Genomic DNA, 21,059 nt, shown 5'->3' with positions numbered 1-21,059 from the left:
TAGTTTTATTTTACTTTAGCTTTACAATACGTCTTAATTCAGGTGTTTTGAGTGGAGATGGCTATTACATGGCCCCATGGGTCCATTCATACCCAAATATTTGAACAGTTTGCTGTCTAGAATGAACACATTACTGACAGTTAATAGGTGTTTATAAGGATATTAGATGAAACCAGAGATACGTGTTTGGAGTTTGTGCCAATGCCAAGCCTTGAAGTGATTAAGTGCAAGCTTTTATGGGCTTACCTATGCCACAGAACAAATGTATTTATAGATGAAATTACTGTCTATTGCCAAATACCTATTATGAAAGCAGAGAGTTAAAAGGCCAATGCCCAACTAGAGATGATACAGCTTTTGCCATAGTATAGTTGAAAATATTTCTAAATAGTACAAATGATTGGAAGTAGTAATACACAAAGTAGTGTCTTCATTCAGAAGTACATATTATGTGGTATATGAAAGAGCTTGCTTGTCATCTGATCACGAAGATGGGGACTCTTATTTGAATTTGGAATGGCAGGGGATGGAGGGGGGCTGTAAATCTGGAGGTGCTGGAGTGAACTTGGCTCTGTTGGAAGCAATGAGCAGGGCTGTTGGTGAGAGATCACAGGAGTGAGATGGGCAGCTGAAGGATGTCAGAATCCATTTTGAGATTTTTGACTTGGGGCAAGGAAGCTGAGGTTTCTGAAAAGTGGAATGACAGCCTAGAAATGCTCTACATGAAAAAAAGTAGAAAACCAATGAGGGGGCATGTTTGTAGTATAAATATTGCAACACATAATGAAAAGTTTCCTGCTAGTTAGCTTGAATATTGTAGGAAGATAAAGAACATTTTACTTTAGAAGATTGCCAACTAAATTTGGGATCCTTTGACTAAATATAAGTTTTTGGCATGACTGATGACACAGGATATTCACATCCTGAGAAAGACATATATACACCTGCAATGATTCTTCCCAACCTGCCCACACCCTTTTTTGCATGGTTGGTGTGTATAATGTGTTTTACTTTGTAGTTGTTCAGAAGGGTTGCGTATTTTTGAAAAGCCACTTCCTGAAAGAAGATGACTGAAAAGGGAAGAAAAGTCCTAAAGTTTGGTGGTAACAATTCAAAGCCTATTCACGTGAGCTTTGGTGGTAACAATTCCTGAAGCTCCTCCAAGTCCCCACGTGTTCCTGCTGTTAGTTGCCAGAAGCAGGAATAACAATGGAGCTGAGAAAAATGGGATTTGGGCAGGAATGTCCAAGGGTCATCTAGATTCACAGCAGAAGCAGATGACTCAGATTTCCTGGGTCTTGAATGTCTTAGAGAAATGGGACAATCACTTACCTTTATTCTACTCCTAATTGGTCAGTGGCAAAACTCAGTCACCAGAAAAATTAAAAAGTTGGTTGTGCACAAATGCATGGCCAAATGGAGTTGAACATTTCATCCTCCCATTTCCTAACTCTTTGATTTCAGCTGAGCTCTCATCCTCAATTCTGAGAACTTTTCAACTGCAGCTTGAAGGTGTGGCTTAATTGAGCATCTTTTAAATGTGGAAAAATCCCCATTTCTCCCCTGTTTTACTACTAATGTGGGTATTTTGACTCATCGCTGTGAAGTGAGCCTTTAACAGATTCCCCTCACCTCCCAAATTCATGAGTACATCACACAGAGAAGGGCCTGACAGTCTAGGCACTTTATAGAGGTGATCTTATTTAATAATACACTTGCTACATTTTTTGAAGCCTCTAAACTGAACTCCTCACAAGCCTGTTAGATGGAAGGTTTATCTGCTTTTGGGGCATGAGGAAATAGAAGTAGCCAGGCAGTAAAGTCAATCACCAGCCCAAGATCACAGAGTTAAGAGGCGTTGGAGGAAGGATTAGAATTCAGATGTTTGACCCTGAGCACATGGTAAAACCCCTGAAAACCAGGGAGGTGATATTATCCCATTTTACAGTTGTGAAAGTTGAGACTTAGAGTGGTTATGTAAGTCTCTCATATTCACACAGCTAGTGACCTGTAAGGCATCTTCCAGAGAAGTGATGTTGAAAAGAAATGTAATGTGTGTCATAGATGCAACTCATGTAATTTTACATTTTCTAATAGCTAAATTAAAGTAGAAAGGAATCAGATGAAATTAATTTTTTTATCTAACACAACATATCCAAAATACTGTCATTTCATGAAATCAGTATAAAAAACTTACGCGTGAGACATTTTACATTTTTTCTTGCCTACTAAGTCCTTGAAATGCAGGACATGTCTTAAACTTGCAACATGTCACCTTGTAGACACACATTTCAGGTATTCAATAGCGCCTTGCAACTACCTGCTTCTGAATTGGACAGGGCAGTTCTAGTCAAGTGCTTCTCAACCCCAGCTGTACACTGAAATCATTTGGGAGCTTAATAGATACAGATGCCTGGGTCCCATCCTCAGAGGTTCTGATGTAATTGGTCTGGTGTGCACCCTGCATTTCCATTTAAGCTATTTAATACCCTGCTTCCGCAGGTAGTTCTAACATGCAGCCAAGTTTGAGAACCTAGACAAGGGTGATGTCTAAACTAACTGAGTAGAGAACTGTAGCCACTGTCTATTGGGAGAAGGTTCTGTGAGTTTTCTGAAATGAGAGCCATTCAAAATAACCCCTCCGGCAGTATGCTTTGTTAGTGCACACTAAAGAATGTCAGGCAATGACCTAAAACTAATTTATTAATTTCTCTCAACTTATATTTCCCAACATTTTGACCAAGTCTTGGAATAATGTAAGAAAAGAGATTTCTCTTTTCCCCCTTGATCTACACCCTGGTCTGGATACATGATCAGTGTGAGTAAAGTAAGACATCAAAGTTCGATTATTTTAATTGAGGTCAAAGGTGTTGGTGTCAGTCTGGAATTCCTGAGCTGCGGAGAAGAAGAAGTTAGGATTTGAAAGCTGCAGGTCGCTGCCAGAATGAAACATGTCTAGTGGGGACTGCGTGGGAAGTGCTGGGTGAGGAAGGGAGGCAATTGTGGCTCTGGCTGAGGTCTGCCGGCTGTACAGCCCACGGCGTGGCGGGACGCCCACGAAGCTGCTTTTGCCAGAGACCTCACGGCTGCCTTCCCAGTCAGCCAAACTTGTATTTTTGCCCCTGAGACCTAGATGTGAAACCCAATATTCAGGAATTAAAATGTCTCATCTCACCCGGAGGTTCACTTGTCCTTAAAATGCTTTTGCAGTCATTTGGAATAGTTTTTCTCTTGCCTTCTTTTATTTAAATTAAAACACAGCTTGAATATTCTAGACGCATTTATTATTTCTCAGGAGGAAAAATACTGGGTCTTCTGTAGTGGTAATGCTATAGTGACATGCAGTTTTGTTGGTTATATTTATTTGACTTAAAATTAAGCAAGAGAAGACACAAACACTGCTGGGTCTTTCATAACATCAGCTAAAATAATACCACTAATTGTTTTTGATTCATCGAATCAAAAAGACTGCCAACTGTAAGATGCAGCTTTATTTCATGTATGCTAAGTAAGACTAAGCTATTACACAATGATTTCTTAGGATTGGGGATTTTTATTTTACGTTTCATCAAAAGTTCTTTTAGGCTTAGACATTAATTTTTATCACATATTTTTCTTTTACATTAATTAAAAAGGAAAATGCAAGCAAAAGAGATGGGGTAAGTTATTCCTAAAACTTCTTCACGGTCTTTTTGATTTCAAACCATCAGTGCTTTTATATTCTCACAAAACATTGTCCTATTTCCATCAATAACAGCAGTGATTCAGCATTTCTTTAAAATGTGCTCCCAATCGTCTCAGGGATTTTCCTCCAAGGCTGTCTTTTTGGATACACAGTAAGTTTTACTTTCATAGCCAAACTCTAGTGAAATCTTTCTGAAGATGCGTTAAGTGACAGTTTCCTAGTCAGGCAACCAACCAACTCATTTGAAGTATTGATGATAAAAACTGCTAGATCAAGGTCATATACGGGCAGGCAATGGCGTCTACATCGTGACTGTGTCTGGCTGACAGTTTTAGGATGGATTCCAATTTCAGAGATGTTCAAATGTTAAAAAAAATGTGCTTCTTAGCTTTCATGAAATATGGTGTGTAAATTGTTTTTCTATTAATCAAGGTTTCCCAGCTGCTTGTCATATCCACCTTGTTTATGTATGTCTGAACAATTTCAGCAAGATTTGCCCTCTGTTCCCTCCTCAGCACACCTAGGCTTTAATGAACAAGGATGTATAAGCAAAACTCCCCCACTTCCTTCTTCTCCAGTTTGCAGCTACAAAGCTGTACTTTGATACCAATCTTCTCAACCTTGAATGTGTACGTGGATCATGTGGGAATCTTGTTAAAATGCAGATTCTGTTTCAGTAAATCTGAGAGGGGCCATGAGATTCTGCATTTCTGGCAAGTTCTCAGGTGATGCCCACTTTGCTGTTTCAGGGACCACATGTTGAGCAGTCAGGCTTTGCTACATCTAAGAACATGTTATGGCATTAAAGAAATTCAGTACCTCTCCAGGGTGCATGGGTGTTTTGTTTTTCCTTCATTTATATTATTATTTTGATGAAAACCTCTTTATTGCAAATGTCATTGTATTTGAGTAAGAACAAATATTTCTTAGGATGAAAAGAAAATGAATTTTATATGTCCTCTCTTATGGTACAGGGAGAGGTATTTCTTTCCCTTAATTTGTTCTATGAAGGATTTGCTCATTTTGTTTTCCCTTGCTTTTCTCCTTGAAAAACTTGGGCAGCTTGAGTTTATTAGGAAATCTGCATGTAATTGCAGATTAATAACCTACCCATTAATACCACATTAGTTCATTGTGATTAATAGCATCTGTGTGAATACTTAATGAATTAGTAATGACAGACTATTTGCTTTAAAGTGTCAAGAGAACATTCCATGTAAAAAGGCACTACCCATAACAGGAAAATTAATTAGAGACTGGTTGGATAATAACTTGTCACAAATAAGATATGTTTGTTTGGAAAGCCTCATTGGTATTGATATTTGTACAGTGAGAGATATTTTTTAAAACTTGCCTGGGCCTTTTAGTTTATAAAATGAGAGGAGAATTTTATTTTCAGCAACAATTAAGATGAGTATGGGAACTTACATTTATGAGAGAGATACACACACTCAAATATGTGCTAGTACACTCATGAGTTTGCCTGTGTCACTAACCAGAGCCTTCTCATAGTGACCTTTTCAATTGAGTTCCAAATTGAACTGTTTCTCCTACCTGCTATCTATTCTGAATTCATCAATTCACTTCCCCAAGGCCCAAACTTTTCTTGTTACTAATTTTATTCCTTTAGCAAATCATTTGTTTTCTCTATGGCTTCTCATTCTAATTCTGTGATGTTGCCATCATTGTTTATTTCTGTCTTTGCCCTACATCTGAGGAAGCGAAGGTCAAGAAAATTATGTGACTTGCCCAAACCAATCCAGCCATATAATTTGTCCCCCACAGATTATGGGTCTAACATTTCAAATGTCTCCAATTTTAACCCAAGCGGAAAGAGCTGCATTAGCAGAGGCTCTATCCAGCTGGTGCCTTTGAGGAAACTCAAGAAGCCTGGTGTGATTGGAGCTCAGAGTTGGAAGGGAAAGGGGACGTAAGACAAAACCGAAGAGAGAGGAGGGACCAGAGCATGTAAGCCTTGTAGGCCATTTAAAGGTTTAGCTTCTGTCCTCAGGCAGTGGGAAGCCATCTGTAAATATCATGTCAGGGTGTGCTGATGCACGATGAGTTTTGCCAGAGCATCCTGGCTGCATGGCCTGGAGGAAAGGGTTGATGTATGGAGATCAGTTCAGAAGGCCCCAGCGTGCTGTTTTGTTTTCTAGCTTGGGATCCAGAGTAAGGTAGAGTTTGTCTTCCTTGTTACAGAAAAACCTCAAGCATTATTAGGTATCCTCTTCTCTCTAACTTCAGCATGAAGAGTCATTGTCTTCTCTCTGTATCTCTCCCCTCTTTTTGGGGAAACATTTCCAGGCACCTGGAAGAATCAGCTAGGGGCGTGGGTGTGGAAGTTAACTCTGGTCCGACCAGCCCTTTTGGGTCCTCTGCTTGTGCCAAGGATGCTATTGCTTACTTTGTTTTACAGGAGAGGATTCTGGGTAGAGAAAGGAAAGAAAGCCCAGCTCCGGATCCCTCACTGTCAGAAACCCAATTTTAGAGGGACAGCCTCCCTCGACCACACACTATGGTTTGAAAGCCAAGAATAGAACCTCTGCTGCTCTCACCTCCTCATGGAAGGTGGGAGTGAAAACAGGGGTTAGTTGGGAAGTGGCTTTTTAAACCTATGTTTACAGTGTTTTGATGCTGCTGTCATAGATGAGAGAGGACTCGTGAAGTCTGGAGCTCAGATTTTTTAGGATTTCAGGGATGCAGTATTTATCCCACTCTTCCTCTCCGTAGGGTGTGGTATAAGCAGAAGTTGAAAATAGCTGTCCTGTGTTGTATTTTTCATTTTGGAAGTCTTACTGGCATAGTGCTGCTTTTTTTTTTTCCTTCGCTTAAACCAGTGAATTGACTCTCACTTCAAACCCATATTGCATTTCATCTTTAAGAAATGGACTTTTCACAGCTGGGTTTTGTAGAACTGAGGACTAACTTAGACCTAAATAGACCAATCCAAGGAGAGTGTTTCCAGGACAAAAAAAAGTAAAGCTGTGCTTGCAGAATGTTCATGTTGAAATAAAATGGAGCTGCAGAGTGAGGAAATCAGCAAAGAAAGGGTAAAGGTCCTGATCTGACTTTTGGTGAGGTGGGGAATGGGGGAGGAGGGAATCTGGACTGGTGATGTAGGACTACTAATAACTGTCAACTCTACTTTAGTAAAATTGGAGAGGAGGGATGGTGAGTGCTATTGGTTGAAAGGAGCGGTTCTCGAAGTATGTTCCTTTGCCTCAGCATCAGCATTACCTAGGAATTTGTTTGAAATGAAAATTCCTGGGCCCCACCCCAGACCTATTGAATCAAACACTCTGGCAAAAGGACCCAACTCTATGTATTAACAAGCCCCTTTGGGAGATCCACAGCCAGTATACTACTGAATGGTGAAAAGCTGAAAGCCATCTTGCTAAAATCTGGAACAAAACAAGGATGCTCACTCTCACCACTTCTATTCAACACAGTATTGGAAGTCCTAGCCACAGCAGTCAGAGAAGAAAAGGAATAAAAGGCATGCAAATTGGAAGAGGTAAAATTGTCATTATATGCAGATGACATGATGTTATATGTAGAAAACTCTACAGACTCCACACAAAAACAGCTAAAACTGATAGATGAATTCAGCAAGGGAGAAGGATACAAGATTGACATACAGAAATCTGTTATCTTTTTTATACTAACAATGAAATATCGGAAAGGGAAAGTAAAAAAAAAAATCCCTTTTAAAATCATACCAAAAAATAAAATAGGAAGAAACCTGATCAGGGAGGTGAAAGACTTATTCTAAGAATTATAAAACATTGATAAAGAAAATTAAAGAATATTCAAAGAAATGGAAATATATCCCATGCTCTTGGATTGAAAGAAATAATATTATTAAAATGGCCATACTACCCAAAGCAATCTACACATTTAATGTTGATCCCTATCAAACTGTTGTTGTTGTTTTGTTGCTAAGTTGTGTCCAACTCTTTGGAACCCCATGGATTGCAGCACTCCAGGCCTTCCTGTCCCTCACCATCTCCCCCAGTTTGCCCTAGTTCATGTCCATTGAGTTGATGATGCCATCCAACTATCTTATCTGCTCTGTTGCCCCGTTCTTCTTTTGCTTTCAGTCTTTCCCAGCATCAGGGTCTTTTCCAATGAGTCAGCTGTTCACATCATGTGGCCAAAGTATTGGAGTTTCAGCTTCAGCATCAGTCTTTCCAATGAATATTCAGGGTTGATTTCCTTTAGTAATGACTGGTTTGATCTTGCAGTCCAAGGGACTCTCAAGAGTCTTCTCCAGCACCACAGTTTGAAAGTATCAATTCTTCAGTGTTCAGCTTTCTTTATGATCCAACTGTCACATCCATACATGACTACTAGAAAAACCATACCTTTGACTAGATGGACCTTTGTGTCCATCTTTGCTTTTTAATATGCTGTCTAGGTTTGTCATAGTTTTCCTTCTGAGAAGCAAGTGTCTTTTAATTTCATGGCTACAGTCACCATCTGCAGTGATTTTGGAGCCCAAGAAAATAAAATTTGTCACTGCTTCCACTTTTTCCCCTTCTATTTGCCATAAAGTGATGGGACCAGATGCCATGATCTTAGTTTTTTGAATGTTGAGCTTTAAGCCAGCTTTTTCACTCTCCTCTTTCACCGTCATCAAGAAGCTCTTTAGTTCCTCTTCACTTTCTGCCATTAGAGTGGTATCATCTGTATATTTGAGGTTGTTGATATTTCTCCTGGTAATCTTGACTCTAGCTTGTAACTCATCCAGCTTGGCATTTTGCATGACGTACTCTGCATATAAGTTAAATAAGCAGGGTGACAATATACAGCCTTGATATACTCCTTTCCCAATTTGGCACCAGTCTGTTGTTCCATGACCGGTTCTGACTGTTGCTTCTTGACCTGCATATAGGTTTCTCAGAAGGTAGATAAGGTGGTCTGGTATTCACATCTCTTTAAGAACTTTCCACAGTTTGTTGTGATCCACATAGTCAAAGGCTTTCACATAGTCAATGAAACAGAAGTAGATGTTTTTCTGGAATTCTCTTGCTTTCTCAATGCTCCAACAAGTGTTTGGCAGTTTGATATCTGGTTCTTCTGCCTTTTCTAAACTCAGCTTCTACATCTGGAAGTTCTCAATTCAAGTACTGCTGAAGTCTAGCTTGAAGGATTTTGAGCATAACCTTACCAGCATGGGAAATGACATTTTTCATATAACTAGACCAAATTACCCATGACATTTTTCATATAACTAGAACAGATAATCTTAAAATATATATGGAACCATAAAAAACCCAGATTTGCCACAGCAATCTTGAGGAAAAAGAAGAAAGCTGGAGGCATAACTTTCCCCGACTTCAAATAATACTACAAAGTAATGGTAATCAAAACAGTGTGATATGGACACAATGGGACAAACTACAGAGTCCAGAAATAAACCTATGCATTTATACTCAATCTTCGACAAAGGAGACAAGAACGTACAATGGATAAAAGATAGTCTCTTTAGCAAGTGGTGTTGGGAAAGCTGGACAGACACATGTATACCAATAAAGTAAGAACAAAACCTCTCACCATACACAAAAATAAATTCAAAATGGTTTAAAAACTTAAATATAAGACATGTCACCATGGAACTCCTAGAAAAGAAAATAGGCCAATGATGCTCTGACATAAATCATGTTTTCTCAGGTCTGTCTCCCAAGGCAACAGAAATAAAAACAAAAATAAACAAATGGAACCTAGTCAAACTTACAAGCTTTTGCATATCAAAGAAAACCATATGCAAAACAAAAAACAACCTACTGGGAGAAAGTATTTGCAAATGATGTGACAAACAAGGGCTTAAAGCAAAATATACAAACAGCTCACACAACTCAATAACAACAACAATAACAAAAAAAAAACCAATCAAAAAATGAGAAGACCTAAATAGACATTTCTCTAAAGAAGACATACAGATGGCGAATAGGCACATGAAAAGATGCTCACTAATTATTAGAGAAATGCTAATCAGAACTACAATGACATACCCACCTCACACTGTTTAGAATGGCCATGATTAAAAAGTCTACAAATAACAGATGCTAGAGAGGGTGTGGAGAAAAGGGAACCCTCTTACACTGTTAATGAGAATGTAAATTGGTGCAGCCACTGTGGAAAGCAGCATGGAGACTTTCAAAAACTAAAAATAGAGTTGCCATATGATCCAGCAATCCTGCTCCTGGGCATATATACAGAGAAAACTCTAGTTTGAATACATTCATGCACCCAGTGTTCATAGCACTATTTACAGTAGCCAAGACATGGAAATAACCTAAATGTCCATTGACGAATGAATAAAGGAGATGTGGTATATATACACAATGGAATGTACAATCAGCCATGAAAAGAATGAAATAATGTCATTTGCAGCAACATGAGGGGCTTCCCTGATAACTCAGTTGGTAAAGAATCTGCCTGCAATGCAGGAGACCCCAGTTCGATTCCTAGGTTGGGAAGATCCACTGGAGAAGGGATAGGTTACCCACTCCAGTATTCTTGGTCTTCCCTTGTGGCTTAGTTGGTAAAGAATCCACCTGCAATGTGGGAGACCTGGGTTCAATCCCTGGGTTTGGAAGATCCCCTGGAGAAGGGAAAGGCTACCCATTCCAGTTTTCTGGCCTGGAGAAATAGACCTAGAGATTATCATACCAAGTGAAGTAAGTCAGAAAGAGAAATACAATTGCCATATAATATCACTTATATATGGAATCTAAAATATGACACAAATGAACTTACCTATGAAATAGAAATAGACTCACAGACCTAGAAAACCATCTTATCATTACCAAAGGGGAAAGAGGTGGGGGGAGGGATAAATTAGGAGGTTAGGATTAGCAGATACAAACTACTATATATAAAATAGGGGGAGGGAGGTGGGAGGGGGGTTCAGGATGGGGAACACATGTAAATCCATGGCTGATTCATGTCAATGTATGGCAAAAACCACTACAATACTGTAAAGTAATGAGCCTCCAACTAATAAAAATAAATGAAAAAAAAAAACAAACTACTATATATAAAATAGATTAACAACTAGGTGCAACTGTATAACACAAGGAACTATATTCAATATACTATAATAAAACATAAAAATAATATGAAAGAGAATATATATGTGTGTGTGTGTGTGTATATATATATATATATACATACCTGAATCACTTTGCTATAGACCATAAACTAACATAATATTGTAAATCAACTATACTCCAATAAAAACAAAAGGAAGCCCTTCTCATGATACTGATGCATGCTCAAGTTTGGAAACCACTGGTTTGTACTAGGACATAATGTGAAGTTAAGCTTTATGGATCAGCTAATTTTGTTTTAATCAAACCTCACCAGGCCTCCTACCTCTGACTAGGAGCTTCAGGAGTGTGTGTCCCTGATCTCAAATAGGGTTACAGGGCAAAGTGGGTAGGTGGCTCAGTACAGACACACTCCACTGCTGCAAAAACCAGTCTCAATATAACCTGGGAAGGCATTTCTTTCAGTTATTAATGTGATGAAGAGCTCTGTCGAGAAAGTCTATGAGGACTGCCTCTGGTTTAGCCACCTGGGGGGCTTGTTCTTACATAGGAAAGAAACTTGCAGAATTTTGCTGGGCACCTGCTGGTCAAATGAGCAAAAGTCAAGGACCTGGGTCCAAATCCAAGCTCTAACTTTACCAGCTGAGTTTCCTTGGACAAGTTATTACAGTTTTCTTGCCTGTAGGCTAGGGTTAATGATTCATGCTGTTTAGGGTTGGTGGGGGATTAATTGAGGTCATGTACAATACACCTGGCACAGAGCAGGTGCTTAATAAATGAATGCTATCACCAGGGTCCTTGAATGTCTCAGGACTGCTCAGGAAGGACCACTGTGGGGGGTATGTAACCATACGTGGCCTTTCCTTGTAATGTTAAGATGGTAAAAATAGGCAGGAAAAGTGTAATTAATACTTGTCCTATAGGAAAAAACTGAAGATGAATTTTAATGACTCTTTAAGTTCAGCACAGGCCTTACATTGAATTTTCCGCTAAGATACAAATTATCTAAATAGGAAAGCTATTTTTATGAGTTAAAATATCATGTTGGCAGATTCATTGTAATGCTATGCCATCAAAGAGTGATTTTAAAATTTAATTTAAAGTATTTTGAAGTGTGACCCTGATAAGCGAAATCCTTAAAAATTCACGTACAAGTGAACATAATAAAAGAGTTACCGTCTGTTAGACTTTTGTAGTGTCTGGCAGTTGTATAAAATTAATTTCATTCTGGACAAAGAGGTCCTTGATGCTAAAATGGGGGTATTTTTATGTTATTTGGTAACCCATGATTTAGATTGATGAGTTAGAGGTTTTTAATGCCCCTAAAATAATCTATGTCCCTTTTTCTTAAGCTAGTGCCAACCAACAATTATCATTTATGAGACGATCATAAAAAATCAACAGAGGAAAGCCTTCTGACAGCTTTTCTCCCTATATTTGGGTGGGAGTTTTCCAGAAGAATGAGAAATATCAGCTCTTATTGTCTTTTCAGTATGTCAAACAGACTCAGTTAATCCCATGCTTGACCGGCTATGGGGCTGAGGAACTGCAAAGTCAAGTGTCACACAATTCGTGTGAAAACATGAGGGTTATGGGATCCACAGACCATGACTTAGTTAACTTGGATTTTATTTTTTTAATGAGAATAACAACGGGCTTTGCAAGCTGATTTAGAGTCTCCACATCTAACTGCATAAGAATTTAATACCCATGAAGTGTGAGTTAGAAAAATGAAATTTTTCAGCACGGTAAATAAACTGAGGAGCCTGGAAACCAAATTGAAGTCTGTAGCCTGGAAAATCAACAGAGACTAAAAATAGTAAGATTAGAGGTGACATTCAACCATGGACCAGCCAAAGGTGGTTTTTAAGTACCACCAAAGGAGAAACCAGACCATCATATGATAGGTTTAAAAAATAGATGTGTCTAGAGAATATTCTGTTTATTATGTAGGTGTGGAAGGGCACATTTTCCCTTAAAATGTAGATATGGTTTTCTAAAGTTTTGAGTTTTCATGTACTTTCTCTCACTAGAATTAAGAGGACACTTCCCCTGATTTCTGAGGGAAATACTTATCTGCATGAAATTGAGAATTCAATTTGACAAGGTTTTAGAATGCAGTTGCTGCTTCTATTAAGCAAATCAGGCAAACAGCTCCAGAGAACTCTTAGCAAGTAGCCAGAGAGTCCCCTTTAGAACTGGTACATGGAAGGATTACAGGGTCTGAGAAAGGACACAGAGGAGCAAGTTTTGAAAGAATCCTTGTGCTCATTACTTCTCGGCCTTTTGGCTAAGATCAGGTGAAGAATCCCTGTGCTCTGAGAGCCATCTTCTTTAAATGGCATCAGCTTAACACCAGAGTTCTTGGTAGGTGTTCGCTCACAGGCTTACAACTTTGTGCAAGTGGAGTTTTTGAAAACAGTCTTAGTTGGGAAAGTCTTAAATATTGCAGAAACTCCAAATGATTGGCCTGAGCTGAATGTGACTATCCTGAGCTCCCGGCTTACAGGGGACGGCCAAGTCCTCAGGAGCATCCCTGTTCCTTTGGAATGCTGTCTTATTCCAGAGCTCTCAGTAAAGGCCTGGTCTGAGCAGGAGTAGACTGAATGAGTAGAATTGATAGTCATATCTGGCTTCTGCGCTTAAAAGAGGTGCGATGCTATGTGTCCCCCTCCCCCCTTCCTCATAGAAGAGCAGGAAAGTGGAAGTGGATGGTTAACCCACGACGGTTGGTGAAAAAAAGACTTGGGTAGCTTAAAAACCAGTATTCGCCTAGCTGCCAATGCAAGGGACACAGGTTAGATCCCTCGGCAGGGAAGATTATACATGTTGTGATGGGGCAACCAAGCCTGTGTGCCACAACTACTGAAGCCTGCATGCTCCAGAGCCCATGCTCCACGAGAAGAGAGTAGCCCCCGCTCACTGCAGCTAGAGAAAGCCCAAGCACAGCAACAAAGACCCAGCACAGCCATAAATAAATAATTTTTAAAAAACAGTATTCACAAAAAACAGATGAAATCTTGGATCTCATTGTGTGATATAGGGACTGGAATGTGAGAAAAGGAGATTATGGATGTTAGTATAATCAGGATATTACTGATTATAAAAAGAAATAATAAGAGAAGTCCAGTTTCTCACATTTCATTTGCACAAAAAACTCTCTCAGACTTTCCTTGAGAGGAATTCGACTCGGCAGACATTGAACACCAGCCATGCCAATTGCTAAGCTTGAGTGTTCAAAGATGAATGTGACCCAGGTTCCTGCCCCAGAGAGCACTTGATCTAGTGGAGAATAGATATTGTTAATGCCAATTTTGTGTTGTGATGATATTTGAGGCCCAATGATCAAAAATACCTTCTTTATGAAAATTCTCTCATGATTCATCCCCTGTGAGGCCAAGCCTGTATTACAAAGGTATGGGCAAAACCAATTTTCATATGGACTGTAGATCTAAATGTGAACCAGTAAAGATTCTAGAGGAAATCATTGGACGCTATCTTCATGACCTCAGGATAGGCAAAGATTTCTTAAATAAGACACAAAACGTGCTTACCAAGATGGAAAAAATGATCACTGATCACACTGGACTGCATTAATATTTCCACTCGTTACATGATACCATTAGGAAAATGAAGTCTACAGAATGGAAGAAGACTGCAGTACAAATACTCAACAAAGGACTTGTGTGTGTAGAATATATAAAGAACTTCTATAAATCAATAAGGAACTGGTTTATAGATTACCAATAGAAATGTGAGAAATAGAGCTGAGTAAGCACTTCACAAAAGAAGATGTTGATTGTCTTGATTGGAGAGATAGTGACTGGAAGGGAGCACAACGGGCTCCTGGGGTTCTGGTCAGAATGTTGGTTATGTGGGTATTTACTCCATGAAAATCCTTCAGATTATGATTGGGGCACATTTCTGTAGGTATGTTATAATTTCACTGAAAAAGTTTACATAAAGAAAAGGCCTTGCTGTCGAGGATGAGGAATGCAGGCAGCATATTTTCAGACATCCTCTCTATTGCCTTTACTGTGGAAGCAGAGGAAATGCCGAGGGCATGGGCTTTTCCTTGGTTGGTGAAAGTGAAAGTCACTCAGTCGTGTCAGATTCTTTGTGACCCCTTGGTCCGTGGAATTCTCTAGATCAGAATACTGGAGTGGGGATTCTTCTCCAGGGGATCTTCCCAACCCAGGGATCGAACCCAGGTCTCCCGCATTGCAGGCAGATGCTTTACCAGCTGAGCCACAAGGGAAGCCCTCGGGCAGATGTAGTTTGTACAAGAGTCGTATGCAAGGAGTGCCAGTGTCTTGGGTTAGCAGAAGGCCTTTGGCTACCATATCCTGAGAAGGGAGGAGGAAAAAACATTTATGGAGGAAGCACTAGAAACGAGCTTGATTACTTTACAATTCTGTGTATAGCTAACTCAGCCTGGAAGCCTGTTAAAGCCACAGTTGATCGATCACTTACCATGTGCTGTGGCATTGAGAAGGGACTTTCTGTGCATCATAGAGTTTGATTGTCACCGCAGCTCCAGGAGATAGGCACTATTAATATGTCCAGACTTACAGATGAAGAAACTGAGGCTTGGAGAGATTAAGTACCTTGCTCAAGTTCCAGCTAAAAGAAGCAGCAAGCTGCAACTGGAACCCGCGTATTTGTGATTGAAAACCCACCCCCTTGACTGTGTCTGTTATTTTGCCTTTTGGGGGACAAAACCAATTTTATTTGACTAAGTATAGTGAGAAGAAAAAATACCCTGTGTACATGCGCACATGTGCATGCGTGCACACATACACATCAAATTTTAATCATCATAGGCACTTTGAAACTGATTTTCAAGTCTGAAGGTTGTTGCACTCTAGGTCACTATGAACAGGAGTTTTCCTTTTCTCTTGTAACATTGTTGGAAATACTTAGATGGAGGTGACAGGAGACTGAGAAATCTTCCAGGAAATAATGCAGACTATGACAGAAATACCCTTATATGGGTGAGCCGTGAGTCCTCAGTTCTTTAAGGACATTTTAATAACCCGAATAATTGCCTTTGTTAGGCTTTGTTTTCTACTCATTAATGACTCTCCAGGCTAGATTTTATACTTCTTACCACTAATTGAAATACAGAGGTACATAAAATGGATGCTGCCAGCTGATTGTTCCAACACTGTCTGCATGTCAACATTCTCCTGCCTGCTTAGGTTTGAAGAGAAGGGGAGGAAAAGGGAATGGTAGGACAAGGAACCTGCGGCAGCTGAATTTGTTTCAAAGGCCAAATTATGGTATAGAAACTAAAATTTTGACAGATAAGAATTATTGATATTTGTGCATGGTTAGTGTTTTGGTATTGCCCTACTTAGCATATATGTGTTTTCTTTTCCCCTTCTCGTGATACACAGAGTGCCCTGGGTACATACTCAGGTTGATATGTAATATTTTGAGTTCTTTTGTGTCATGGCTCTTTTTTGGTCCCCAGAGTGTTCGTGTTTGCAGCCTGTGGAGTGTTTATAACATCAGGATAATATTACATCTCCAAATGAAATTTGGTTTATTTATTTTCAAATATGTCTCCCCAGCAATCCAGTGACTGTGGAAGCAGTGTGGTGGAAAGGCACATGATCTGATTTGAGTGGAAATATATGTAGGTATAGTTTTAGCAATTTCTGTTTATTAAAAAAAAGAAATTCCCTTCCTTTATCCTTGGGGCTAGTTATCCCACTTTTATTGCTGTGATAATACACAAGAAAGAAACAAGATGGAATAATTGAAAATGCCCATGTTGAACTCAGTTTATTTTATTTGAATATATCTAGTTATCTGGACTTATTTGATGTATCAGTTCAGTTCAGTTCAGTTGCTCAGTCGTGTCAGACTCTTTGCGACCCCATGAATCGCAGCACGCCAGGCCTCCCTGTCCATCACCAACTCCCGGAGTTTACTCAAACTCATGCCCATCGAGTCGGTGATGTCATCCAGCCATCTCATCCTCTGTCGTCCCCTTCTCCTCCTGCCCCCAATCCCTCCCAGCATCAGGGTCTTTTCCAATGAGTCAACTCTTCTCATGAGGTGGCCGAAGTATTGGAGTTTCAGCTTCAGCATCAGTCCTTCCAGTGAACACCCAGGACTGATCTCCTTTAGGATGGACTGGTTGGATCTCCTTGCAGTCCAAGGGACTCTCAAGAGTCTTCTCCAACACCATAGCTCAAAAGCATCTGTATAGATGCTTACAGAAAACTAGACAGAAGCTCTAGGTTGTATTTTTTGAAATGTAGAACTTCTAGTTTAGAAGTAGATTTCTGCTGTAGGGAATATATTATTATTTATTCATTTGATTAGCTCTGTACGTTGTATCTTGAAGCTATTCAAAGTACTGTAAGAGCATCTGTTGTATCATTTGGAGGCTGCTAGGTTGTGACATAGCTCAGTGTAGGCAGTGCCATGGTGCTGTGTGGGAATTTTTTATCTTGGCTTCTTGTTGGTAAACTGATACTCTTAAGTACATCCATCCAAGGTGTTATTTTGTGGGCAGGGTAGTTTTCATTGAGTCTTTAGCTTTCCTATTTCCTTATTTAGAGAAACAGTGACAGCTGTCATTTTCTACCTTCAAACAATAGCATCAGTGATTTTATAAATAGAAAATAATTTTCCAGGTGGGCTTGCGTTCATGCTGGCAACCATTTTGTATACATGGCCTCATTTTAAATAGCCAGGACTTTGAATGTGTAAATGGACAAGTTTTCAGGCAATTTGGGTAGGGGCAGTTTCCATTCTTGCTTCTCCATTTCCGTCTAAACAACATCTACCAGGTCCACAGCATGTATAGGCAACATTGAATAAAACTTCTAATGGGAAATTTCTTCCAGATGACCTCCCCGAGAGGCTGGACTGTGAAGAAATCTTAAGAAACCGACCCTGATGAAATTGCCTCTGTTGAGCATATTACTCGGTGCAGAAACAGGGAATAGAATCCAGTTATTTTTGGTTCTTGAAAAAATGAATTCTGTGTGTGTGTGTGTGTGTGTGTGTATAGGTGGCAGAAAACATTAACCACCATAGAAGGTCAAGTCTCAGTTGGAAGTAGGAGAACCCCGGAGAAGAGAATGTTAAATATTTTTTATTTGAATCTCCAGCAACTTGGAATCGTTTCTGCTGCCTGCATATCTTTTATAGATTTATCTTTTCTAGGGTTGTCTGTCTTTACATTTAATTTTCTGGAGCCTGGCACTGTGATTATCAAATGACCTCCAACTCAGCATCATCTGTGGGTGGATACTAATGAATCCTTTTTTAACCTTCCTAGCACTTTTGGAGAAATCAATCAGTAGAAGACGAGACACTGAAGCCATACAGAAAGCCAAAATCCTTTATTCATCTTGCATGAATGAGAGTGAGTAATAAAATAAAATAACTTAACCACCCTTATTTTCCAGAGCTCTATTAATGTTTAAAGATATTGTTTAAGGAAAAAGAGAACTACTAAGAATTCTACTAAGAATGTTGCTTAAAGAAAGGAGCTATTTTCCAAGGCTGGGTTTTGATTGCCGCTGTCTTAATGGTCTGTTGCTAGCTTGATGGATCAACTAGGAAAATTTTATTCCTGTGGATGGCTTAAATTCTTTGGGTATCAGTTAGTCTGTGAGACACGGGTATGGTCAGAAGGGCAAATCGTACTGCATGTGGTACAGAAAGCCGGATCTGGAGGCTAGATCTGGTTTGAGAAGGAGCCTATGAGGGAGGGCACTTGGGAGTGTTACTGTGTCCTTTGGAACCTCCTGGGGCTTAAAGAAATCCAGATTTCCAGGCAGGCCAGGCTCCTTCTGCTTCTTCATCAGCTTGACAGGCATCTTTGTTGGGGACCTTAGGCCTGTCTCAGCATCTTGGGTCTGATTGGAATGAAAAGAGACACTGGACGTTCTACTTGGTCCTCCTTCTCAAGGCTATTGCAGAAAGAGGTTTGTGCCTCTGGGAAATGTGTTAACTTGTTTAGGTTTTGGGATGTTATTTGGTGAGCTGGAAGAGGGCAGTAAAAGACAATGAAAGTGTGTGAAGCAATAATTCATTTTTACTGGGGGATGATTAGTTTTATTGAGCAGTTTCCTTTAGTTAGGGTTGTTCCTTAGTCTTGCAGAGTGTTCTCAGCTTAACATTGCTTATTGGTTTCGGTCGATATAGTAAGCACAACTTCCATATTTGGGAATATCAGGCAGGTTCCCCATTAGCTCTCCTGGCAAGAACATCAGGCCTAGACAGTCACATTGAAGTGAGAGTCATAGATAGTTCTATCTCTGTGGTTATGGGCAAACCACTGTACCTCTCCCTAAAAAAATAGGTTGGGGCCCTACTGGAATTTTCTCTTGAGAAGATATACGTGCTTCCTAGCTTGGTAATACAGTTTGCAAATCTAACTCTCCTTTCCTACTTACTCCCTTTCAGAAGCGATAGAAAAAGCAGATGCCAAGCCATTATTACATATCCTGCGGCACTCACCTTTCCGCTGGCCTGTACTCGAATCTAATATCGGTCCCGAAGGGGTTTGGTCAGAGAGAAAGTTCAGCCTTCTGCAGACCCTTGCAACGTTTCGTGGCCAATACAGCAATTCTGTGTTCATCCGTTTGTATGTGTCCTCTGATGACAAGATGTCCAACGAACACATCTTGAAGGTACAGTGAGGACTCGTTCATCATGCTTGTTCAGTCCAAGGTTAGCCTTTTGGGTTGCCTTCCCAGGGATAAAGACTCATACCACCTTAGTGAAATGATCAAGTTGAAAATTCTGTGAAATCTTAAGATCTAGACTATTCTTTGCCAGGTTTACAGATTGTAAATCATGAACAAACTGGTTATGTCAGCTTTTCAAGATGCCAGTGAGTGAGTTTCAAGTGATCTGCGATCTGGCCATTAAATATCTACCCTGAGCATGTGTGGGACCCCTTAATTCCAGTGGGGAGAGATGGGCTGAGACTTCCTGAACTCTCCTCTTCCCCTCCCCTCAGTCCTCTGACAAAGGAGTGAACATATGCTCTGGTTCCTTATTTTCCTTTCACTAAGATCTTGTGTACATGCCCAAAATTTCATTGTCAAGTTCAGTGTTGAATCTTTCGTCCTTCCTTTCAGAGGATAAGGCAAAACTTGTTCTAAGTGCTTGGTTGCATTTTCTGTTGGGAGAGTAATCTCTTCCATAAAGGAATGGGCCACAAGGACATACCCTGAGGTGTTGAGTATGACACTGGAAAGTCATACTGGAAAGTCAGGAAATCGTCAGAAAACTGCCAACAGCAGAAGATTCATCAGTCAGAGAACTTGGCAAGAATGCAAACAGCACTTCTTAAATTGTTTTGTCTTTGGATTCCATTTTTTTTTTTCGCTTCTACAATTCCTTTAGTCATGAAAATTTTGTTGAACCACCAATTTTTCTCCCCCATTCTGTTCTTTGTTAAATCAGGAAATATTAGTGATATATTGATACTTTTTATTGGAGTAGAGCTGTTTTACACTGCCGTGTCAGTTTCTGCCATACAGCAAAGTGAGTCCATTGGATGTGTACGTATATCCCCCGTTTTCTAGATTTCCTTCCCATTTAGGTCAGCGCAGAGCCCTGAGTAGAGTTCTCTGTGCTGTACAATAGATTCTCATTTGTTCACGCGTGCTCAGTTGTGTCCGACTCTTTGCAGCCCCATGGACTGTAAGCCAGGCTCCTCTGTCCATGGGAATTCTCCAGGCAAGAACACTGGAGTAGGTTGCCATTTCCCTCTCCAAGGTTCTCATCGGTTACCTACTTTATACATAATTGAGGATGTATGTCAACCCCAATCTCCCAGTTCACCCCACCCTCCCTCCTTTCCTTGTTATGTTTGTTCTCTACATCTGTGTCTCTATTTCTGCTTTACAAGTAAGATTATACCACTTTTCTAGATTTCATGTATGTGCATTAATATATGATATTTGTTTTTCTGACTTCACTCTGTATAACAGTCTCTAGGTCCATTCACATCTCTGCATATGGCACAATTTCTTTCTGTTTTATGGCTGAGTAATATCCCATTGATATATGTACCATAACTTCATGATCCATTCCTCTGTTGATGGACATTTAGGTTGCTTCCATGTCCTGGCTGTTGTAAATAGTGCTGAAATGAATGCTGGGGTGCATGTATCTTTTTGAATTACGTTTTTTTTTCTGGGTATATGCCCAGGAGGAGGATTGCTGGGTCATGTGATAGTTCAATTTGGTGTATTAAATCATATAAATATAAAAACTTTAGGATATATTATTATCTCCTGATATAAGTTAACTTTAAAAAAATCTATATGCTGGAG

At 39.8% G+C, this 21,059-nt stretch overlaps 1 protein-coding gene across 1 annotated transcript in view; it reads left to right on the top strand.

The window, feature by feature from the left end:
* Window positions 1-21,059, top strand: part of PHEX (phosphate regulating endopeptidase X-linked) — a 199,095-nt gene that overhangs the window by 20,547 nt on the left and 157,489 nt on the right. The window contains exons 4-5 of the mRNA XM_061136653.1: window positions 18,044-18,130; window positions 19,177-19,403. Of these exons, the coding sequence (XP_060992636.1) occupies window positions 18,044-18,130; window positions 19,177-19,403 (314 nt within the window). The remainder of the gene's footprint in view (window positions 1-18,043; window positions 18,131-19,176; window positions 19,404-21,059) is intronic.

Source organism: Dama dama, chromosome X, assembly GCF_033118175.1.
Source record: "Dama dama isolate Ldn47 chromosome X, ASM3311817v1, whole genome shotgun sequence".
In the NCBI taxonomy this organism is placed as follows: Eukaryota; Metazoa; Chordata; class Mammalia; order Artiodactyla; family Cervidae; genus Dama; species Dama dama.
This window is presented reverse-complemented; position numbering and strand designations above follow the sequence as displayed.